The sequence below is a fragment of the Kogia breviceps genome, chromosome X (assembly GCF_026419965.1).
Source record: "Kogia breviceps isolate mKogBre1 chromosome X, mKogBre1 haplotype 1, whole genome shotgun sequence".
Lineage (NCBI taxonomy): Eukaryota > Metazoa > Chordata > Mammalia > Artiodactyla > Physeteridae > Kogia > Kogia breviceps.
Genome location: NC_081330.1, coordinates 77,886,752 through 77,896,436, shown reverse-complemented (window position 1 = coordinate 77,896,436; position 9,685 = coordinate 77,886,752). Strand labels below are relative to the sequence as shown.

The following is a 9,685-nucleotide window of genomic DNA, read 5'->3' as shown; positions in this document are numbered from 1 at the left end:
TTTTCTTCAGCTGTAAAATAAGGAGAATTAGCATATTCATTTCACAGAATAATTGTGAAACTTAAATGAGAGAATGCATGAAAAGTGGTTAACATAGGGACTGGCATGTAGGAAGCTCTTTGTTTTATTACTAGTTTTATTTTTCTCTATTACCAAGCAATCATGGCCTCAGAATATTAGGAGGGCTGATAACTGTACTTCACAACAAGGGAAAATGTTGATGGGGATGGGGGCTCTTTTCACATCTTGTAACCCTTGCAGAGGGCCCTATTTCTTAAATGAGGCTGTTGGAATCCTCCTGTGAGCTTTGACTGGCTACACTGACAGTGCATTTCCTCCCCCTCTCAGCAAATACCAACAAGCAAGCTGAGATAAGAGAAGTGCAGCCCACCCTCTTGTAATTCCTCTGGAGATCCTAACCGGGATTTGGAAAACACCGGATATGGTCAAAGAACCGTCCCGGGTTTTGTACCAAACCAGGCCCGGAACAAGACATTCCAGCAGTTTAGTTTCTGGAAAAGAGGGCACCCAGAACTGCCCCAGCCTCCATTCACCCCTCCCCAGTAACACCAGCCAAATTGGAGTCCCGGACTTTATTTATGAGAAAGGCTCTGTAACCCAGGATACAGACTGAGCAGGGCTGTCAGACTCATGCTGGGGTCTGCAGCTTAGCATCACTAGGCCACTGACATGAATATGGAAGTGTTTTCTGCGTCAAAGGTAAGATTTTATCCCCTCTCTTTCCAAGCCCTACCTTGCCTCCCTTTCTTTGAAAAAAACCTTTATTCAGTTTGGTTTAGGGGAATCCTTGGCCACTAGAAGAGAAAGTCAGTGGCTGAGAAGTTGGAGGAAGCATGGCTTTGTGTGCAGGAAAGTTAAAGTAGACAATACACTCTCTTTGTTCCTCTCACCAAAATGGCCAGGACCACACTGGCTCAGCTGTTTCAGAGACAATCCTGGAGTTGTAGAGAGTAGTTAATTTTCCTGTTGAAATAGTGTGCTCATTTTCTGTCTCACAGTTTGTGGGGTTTATTGAGGTAATGGATCTGAGGACTACATAAATGGGAAGCTCAAGCACTTAAAAATGATCATTTAGTTTCATACTTTGAGATCCAGATTGGCACAGAGTAAGGCAATAAATTATAGCTGAACTAAGCTATCAGCTTAAAATCTGAATTATTTCTTACACTTAGTGCCTAAGTAGAAGAAATATTTTAGAAAATATGGGTTCAAATTCTGGCTTTTCCAGTAACTGGCTGCTTGACTTTGAGCAAGCCCCTTCATCTCTCTGGTCTCAGTTTTCTATATGTCACATCAGGGATTGAAAAAAATATAGTTTCTAAAGGTCTTTATGGATGTATGTATCTAAAATACATTTAGTTTTTTTACTGAGCATCTACTGTATTCTAAGCCCTTTGCTAGGGGCTCATATATCCATTATTTTGTTTGAGCCTCAAAACAATCTTGTGAAATAAATATTATCCCCAATTTTGGATGAGAAAACTGAGGCTCAAATAGGTGAAAGTGACTTGTTGAAAGGTCACATAGCTAGTACAGGCAAGAAAGAGAATTTGAATCCAGGTCTTCTAGTTTCAAATCAGTATACTTTCTATTATACCACAACTGGGGTGTGAGGAAATAAAGGAACCTCCTTAATACGCATGCAAATGTGTAGTGAAATCATATTGTCCCAGGAACAGTATGGTGATAATATACTGGACATGATTGCCAGGCTAGAGTATCTTAGGTTCTAGTACTAGCTCTCAGGACTTCAGGTGAGTCTCTTCCTCTGTGGACCTCCGTTTTCCCATCTCTGACATACTAAGATACAGTGATAATGATTAAAAAATAATATAAATTGTACTTGTACTACTCTTTTGAGACTTTAAACACTCTCCCCATTTTCCCTTCCAGTAAAGTCCCATACACACTGAAGGTGAGAAAATCCCCTATTTTGAGTCACAAGGTAAAGAAAAAGCCACACAGCATTAAGAAAGTGGAGGACCAAAAGGTCAATCTTGATGGAGGGTTCTATTAGTAAGACTTCTGAAATTGGAGATGAAACCTCAAGGATAGCTCAGCATTTCTGTGTCCAGCTGAGTGATCCTTTGTCTAGGATGAGTGTGTCCAGGCCAGTCTATTCAAACTCAGAGAGAAAAGAGCATTGTCTCATTAAAGGAACAATTTGCAAATTCTAGGGAAAACAGTGATGCAAACTGTCATGGATGATGGAGACCAGGCCCAGGTGACATTGGGATGCCAGGAAAGGAAGTTTTGACTAGTCTCAGTGTACACTGACTAAACTATGTCTAATTAGAAGTATCCCAGAAATCCCTTCTCTCTCTCTCTCTCTCTCTCTCTCTCTCTCTCTTTCTCTCTCCTTTGAGCACCTCTTCCTTCTACCCTCTTTTTTTACTTTCCTCCAGGATTCTTGCTCACTGTATTTCATTTCTCCTTTTACCTTTCCCTTTTATTTTTCCTCCTCAGTCTGGCCTTTCTATAAGACCTCCTCCTGTGGGCTCAGCTGAGAAAAAATAGCCCTGTCCAAGTGAAAAGTTTATGTAAGGCTTTCAAATCCTGCATCTCATTTTATCTTCATAGCAAACTAATAGGGAGTCCAAAGCAGATATTATCTCCATTTAAGAGATGAGGAAATCAAGGCTTAAGAAACTAGGTAACTTGTTCTATGTCATACAACTAATAAATGATGAATTCAGAACTAGAATCTATTTTTCTAGAGTCTAAAGACTTTCAATTTTACCATGAAATATCCAAGTGATTCTAAAAGAATGTTATGGGCTTTCCCTTTCTTCTGTTTTATAGTGATAAACCAAATTTAAATAAACAACAATAAAAGTAGCAACAACAAATGCAGCTTTGGGAATAAAAAGGGAAATTAGTGACTAGAAGAAATGAAAACTTATATTTATCAGATACCTACTAAGTCCTTGGTGCTATTTCTTTCAAACGCAGCTGAAAACAGTACTCAAACCTAAGTTTATCTGACTCAAAAGTTCTGGCTCTTTTCATATATCATTTTCCTTCTAAAGAAATTAATCTAAGCCATATACATGTGCCTATATGCTTACAGTGTGCTATTGTATATAGGAACTTATGAGTGTGTATGTGATATGGCTATCCATAAAATGTTAAAGCTTTGTGATTCTGGCAATTTTCATTTCTAAAGCTATTTCCTTGTCTGTAATAATCATAGCCACTAATACTTTTTTATCTCTTGTGCACTTGAATACTTATTTGTGTTCTATTCATTTACAGATCTTAATTCATTTAATCCTCACAACTGCTCTGAGATGTAGCAAATAATATTAATTCTATTTCAAAGATGAAGACACTATGGCTTGAGAAGCAAAGCAGTTTATCAAGTCACAGAGTTAGGAAGAGTGAAGCCAGGATTTGTTTAGGCAGTCTGATTCCAAAGCCTGTGTCCTCAATGCAAAATGGGGAAAAAAATCCTTATCTCACAAGAATGTGAGAATTAAATAATATGGAATATATGAAAAACATACTGTGGAAAATGCTAGGCAAATGCTAAGTTGCGTTTTTTTCCCAGGTTCTATAGTCTAGTCCTTTTGGTCATTAGTCACCCTTTGAATGCTTTTACATTTACTGCTGAAGTTCTATACCAGTCTCTTCTGGGAATATTTCCAAGTTAACCATGTGCTTCTTCAGTTGTGGAACTCTTACCTGGGACAGTTTTCTCTCTACATGAGTTTAAGGCACAACAGCCTTGCTGACACCTCTTTGATAAGGAAACTTGAAGGAGGTGCATGTTGCATTCAGATTATCATTGAATCAAGGACACTCCCTCCTTGCTGAGGACATGCTATCTGTATATCCATATGTGGTACTATATGTTGGTGCATGTGAATGCACCTGTATTTCATCAGTGAATGTGAGCTAGAAAGACTCTTTGAGAGCTCTTTATATAAAACATTTTTGTAGTTCTGTGTTTTTGCATTTCATTATATTCCGGAAAATCCATGATCCCCCAAAAGTAAGTTATAGTCCAGCTCTATTATAGATGAGAAAATTGGGGCTCACTAAGGTCACTCTTTGAACCAGTGGCGAACTTGACTAAAGTCAACTGGTGGGAAAATGTATGTCTATGTTGTTTTATGTCACTCTAGCAGTAGCTGTTTACGTTATACCTACAGGGCCCCCATCACCATATATGCCAGTAGATACACACAAAGACCTCTAAGATGTGACATTCATGCTCAAGGAGTTTATAGTCCAATCTGGTAAATAAAGACAGTTCATGAGGCAGCTTATGAGACAAAGATAATAATAATACAAAGTTTGACTTCATGTACTTGGGTGTTATAGAGAGTAAATAGTTCTTCAGAGTACAGTGATATGGAGAGGCTAGAGGGGGCCTTCTAGAGCAGTTAGGATTTAAGTTAGCCCTTAAAGTTGAAATATAGAACATAAGATGTGTGGGAGACAGTAAGGATAAATTAACAAACTGTCACCAGGAGGGAGAAGGAACAGGAAGAATACTAACATTTACTGTCTGTTATGTTCTAAACACTAATTGTACTGGGGCCTTTTCATGTAAGTTTTCTAATTTACTTCTCCAAGGCTTATATTATTAGATATATTTTATAGATAAGAAAACAGGTCCAGAGTGGCTAAATATCACCCAAGGCTACACAATTGGTCAGTAGGAAAGCCAGGTTTTAGGAAGAGAATTCCAAGAACAGGTCCTCCCACATATCAAGGGCTTTCTTCCAAATGTCATATGAAGAGTGGGGATTACACACTTGGGCCACTACTTTGTGTGGAGGGGTCTGAGAATATGTAGGGAAATCTGTAGTTCTGTTTATCAATCAGGGTAAATATCTGGGGATTTCCTATCCACGTGTGAGTCTGTGCATATTTTTGATTTTCTATTTTTGATTAATTGTCCCTAATATCATGTGCTTAGGTTGAGGATTTAGTGAAATAATTTATATATTTTAAAAAAGTGAGCATCACGCTTAGTGTGTAGTAATTTCTCCATGAATGAAAATTACCATCATTATTATCATCATCATGAATGATATTGATTAGATGTATCTCTGCTCATATGAATGTATGTTTCTGTTTATGGAAGTGATCATAACTACATATGATTTCATGTTTCAGAGTATAGGGAGTTTTCTCAGGTATAACTATAGCTATAGGCATATACAAGCATATCTTGGAGATATTGTGGGTTTGGTTCCCAACTACTGTAATAAAGTTAATATCGTAATAAATCTTCACACAATTTTTTGGTTTCCTAGTGCATGTAAAAGTTATCTTTATATTACAATGTAGCCTATTAAGTGTGCAATAGTATTACATCTTTAAAAATATACATACCTGAATTTAAAAATATTTTATTGTTAAAAAGTGCTAAACATCATCTGACAATACAGAATTGCCACAAACCTTCAATTTGTAAAAAACACAATGTCTGTGAAGTGAAATAAAGTGAAGCACAATAAAACAAGATATGTCTGTACATGTTTTCTGTGTGTGCAAGTATATTTTGTGAAAAGTAGTATAGCATGGTAATTAAGAACAAGTATACCTGAAACTAACATAATATAGTAAGTCATCTATACTTCAATTGAAAAAAAAATAGACAGACACTGGACCCATACTTCCTTGAGCTCACAACCCAACTCTACTGATTGTTAACTAGGTAAACTTGGACAAAATTATCTTATACTGCTGTTCTGTAGTTTCTCCTTCTATAATATGGGGATAATAATGGCATCTGCTTCATAGTGTTGCTGTGAGGATTGAATGATTTAATCTGTAAAGCACTTAGAACAATCTCTGACATGTCATGCACACACTATAAATATTGATTTTTATTATTTTTTAATTGAAGCATAGTTGATTTACAATGTTGTGTTTGTGTCTGGTGTACAGTAAAGTGATTCAGTTATACATATATATATTTTTTTCAGATTCTTTTCCATTGTAGGTTATTATTATTATTATTATTTTGAAAGTGACTAAGGTTCTTTGTGACACTGTGGTTCTAGTGTGTATGAAAGTGTCTGCATCTCTGCTTTTAGATAAGACTGCATGTGTCTATGTATATGCAAGTGTATGTATATTTGTGTTTATGTTATGTCACCTGTGTTTCTGGGATTGACTGTAGCTGCGTATAGTATGACTGAGTGCTTCATATCAGCCCCCAAAAGTCTAACTGCCTGGCTGATGTATCAGAATGAAAGGTTAGAAGCTTAGTTCTAACTCTGACTCAAGGTTGGACACATTAAATGGATTTGTGCATGGCAGAGAACCAGCAGAGAACATTTCTTCTGATAAATGTGCTAAGTTCACAGCTCAGTGTATTTTCACAAACTGAATGTACCCATGTAACCAGTAAGTAAATCAAGAAACAGAACATTTCCTAGAAGCCTTCCTCCTCTGCCTTACTAGTCACTGATCCATACCTTAAGAGAAAACATTATCCTGGCTTCTAACAGCATAGATTAGTTTTGCCTGATTTTGTACTTTATATAAATGAAATCATATAATATGTACCCTTTGTGTCTGGTTTCTTTCTGCACCATTGTATTTGTGAGAGGCATCCATATTTTCATGTATAGTGTTAGTTTGTTCATTACCATTGCTATATAGAATTCCATTATATGAATAAAATATCATCTACTCATCCATTATAGTGTTCATGGACATATTGACTGTTTCCATTTTGGGTCTATGAACATTCTAATAAATGTATTTTGGTGAATTCTCATTTGTTTTTAAACACAGTTCATAGAGGATGGAAAGTGGCAATGGTGAAAACAGAGACACAGGGAGAATTAGTGACCTGATTTGGGTACCGAGTGAGTCAGTGGCTCAATCAGGCTACTGATGCCTGTTTCCTAATTTTGGGGCCAGAATATATTCTTCTTTCTACATTGCTGAAGAAAATGGATCCAGATTTCTCTTCTGAAGAAAGTGATACACAATTGTCATTACAAGTGATTTTTAACTTTGCCCTCCAAGGTCCAATGTGTAGAGATCCTTGAACACTTGTTGAAAAGAAACAGGTAAGGCAGAGATTCTAGGCTAATCGGTTTTTGTTTTCTCAGTCACTCAGTCTGGCTCTTGCCTCTTTACTTTTCCAGACACATGCAAAGCCCCTTTGTTCTCTTTCTTCTATAGCGGCAGCTATTCATTTGCCTGTTTCCCAGAGTAATGTGGGCCATGGAGCCAGGCCATCTTCTATGGGCTCTGCTGTTCGTGCAACCCTTGTGGCCCCAACTGACTGATGGGGCCACTAGAGTCTACTATCTGGGCATCCAGGACGTGCAGTGGAACTATGCTCCTAAGGGAAGGAATGTCATCACGAACCAGCCTCTGGACAGTGACAGGTAGGTTTAATCTCTTGTGGAATTAGAGATGGAGTTAGAGAGGGACACTCTTGAGGCCAACAAGTAGCTCTTGAAGACCTTTCCCCAGGGTGTGGTTGCAGCCAGCTCCTGATCTCTCTGGGCCATAAACCCAGTGATACATTTCCTGAGAAGATGACTAGTTGACTCAGGAGCCAGTATCCCATATGGAGTTCGCTTATCCACAGTGAGGTGCCTAAGTATTTTTAGGGTCCTAAAGGTCATTTCATATTGCCTTGATTCTAAGGTGATATCCACAATGCTGTTTTAATAATAGGTATTTAGCTTTTAAACACGAAACAAACATGATATATATACAGTGTTTTTGTAAGATGTGTATAGTATATGTATGCTGCCATAGTTCAATGGAACTATACTGATTAAGATATGTAAAAATGTGAAAAAATAAGATCAGCCTTAGAATCAAGGAAAGAACAGCAATAGCTATCACTTATGTAACACTAGGTGACAGGTACCATACTAGAAATTTATATACTTTGTCCCACCTAATTCTTACAGAAACTTTAGGAGGTGAGCATGGATGTTCTCATCTTATAGATGAGAAAACTGAAGCTCAGGGAGATCAAGTGACTTGCCCAAGTCCAACAGCTAGTAAACAGAGAGCTAGGATTTGAACCTGGGTAATATGGATGCAAAGCTGGTACTCTTCTCACCATTCTGCCTCTCACAGATCCCACAGGATTAACCTTTCTTAATCTTAGAGCTTTACAGGTGTTCCAAAAATGCCCATTGAAAAAATTGAATTAATGTATTAAAATATTTTGTGATCATGAATTACTTTGCCTCTCCAAAGCCTCAGAGTTTTCCAAAGTTGACTGTAACATCTCAGAGCTCTCTAGGAAGAATTAGAGTAAGAAAAACAGCACTATTTTTTAACAAACCATTTTTCTACTCATCTAGTTTTGGAGTCACAGAGTCTGTGTTAAAAGTATCTTTGAGGGATAACTTTGTTATCCCCTTCTCAAATACTTTGAAGTAATATTTATTACTTAATATTACTCAACATTTATTAAGTTTTTACTATTTTCCAAGCACTTTTCTAAACTCTTTATGTATTTTAATTATTTTAGTCACCAGTAATAAGTGGTACCATGGTTATCTTCATTTTACAGATGGAGAAATTATGCACAGAGAAGTTAAGTAAACTGCTCAAAGTCCTACAGATTTGGAAATAGCTATATTGGCATTTAGTTGAAACTTCCTGGCTCCAGAGTTTGTGAACTTAACCACTATGCTATAAGACTTCCCATATACAGCAAGGCAACACTAAGTTAGGCCACCTGGGTAGGGAGTTGTTCACTTAAAAAGAGTCTGTCCATAGTTGGTTGCCTCCCCATTATTATATATTAGGATTTACTGAGTGAGATTGTCTATTTTGTAGGTTAAAATTGCTCAAATATCAGCAAATTCATATGCTTTAACTTAATACTTCTCATTGTCTAACAATTAGATTCTAACGTAAAACTTTCATGTTTTGATCAGTACAATCCCATTTCCTCTTGTTTTGCCCTAAACAAAGATGGACACTTTTTGATCAGCCACCTCTGGAAAAAAGGCAAAATTGTGACTTTCTCTTTCCTTCCTTCCCAGAGTAGCTTCCAACTTCCTGAAGTCTGACAAGAACCGAATAGGGAGCAGCTACAAGAAGACCATCTACAAGGAATACAGGGATGGTTCATACATGGATGAAATGGTTCAGCCAGCCTGGCTGGGCTTCCTGGGGCCAGTGTTGAAGGCTGAGGTGGGAGATATCATTCTTATACACCTGAAGAATTTTGCCACTCGTCCCTACACAATCCACCCCCATGGCGTTTTCTATGAGAAAGACTCAGAAGGTAAATCAGCCCTTCCTTTTTCTCCTACCTGCAACAAATATCCCATTTTCTTTACTGCCATCTGAGGGAGAGGAACTGGGAATAAAGATAGTGTTCCTTTTTGATCTCAGTTGGCAAGGACTCTCCTCAGAGAAAATATGGCTGGGTACTGTTATCAGTTCTGCTATTCACACACTGTGTCACTTTGGGCAAGTCACTCTCCCTCTCTGAACCTCAAATTCTTCATTAAGAATGTAGAGATTCAATTTACCTTTTATCACAAATAATTACTTGAATGGCATTTACATAAAATATTTGACTGTGCTTTGGAAAGAGGAATGTTCTGTGAATGTAAGGGAGCATTATTCTTGTGTCACAGTCTTCCAAAAGGTCCATTGTTTTCCTTAAGAGAGAGATTGGTTTACTCATCTGTATCTCCTACTGTCC

General features: G+C 37.5%; 1 protein-coding gene across 3 annotated transcripts in view; it reads left to right on the top strand.

Moving 5' to 3' along the window:
* The first annotated feature begins 474 nt into the window (after positions 1–474).
* HEPH (hephaestin) overlaps positions 475–9,685 on the top strand; it is a 109,639-nt gene continuing 100,428 nt past the window's right edge. For 2 of the 3 annotated variants that reach the window (XM_059050978.2, XM_059050977.2), the window contains exons 1-3: positions 475–720; positions 7,177–7,385; positions 9,015–9,259. In XM_059050978.2, the coding sequence (XP_058906961.2) occupies positions 691–720; positions 7,177–7,385; positions 9,015–9,259 (484 nt within the window). In that variant the 5' untranslated portion in view covers positions 475–690. The remainder of the gene's footprint in view (positions 721–7,176; positions 7,386–9,014; positions 9,260–9,685) is intronic. The other variant, XM_067024022.1, reaches the window with a different exon arrangement.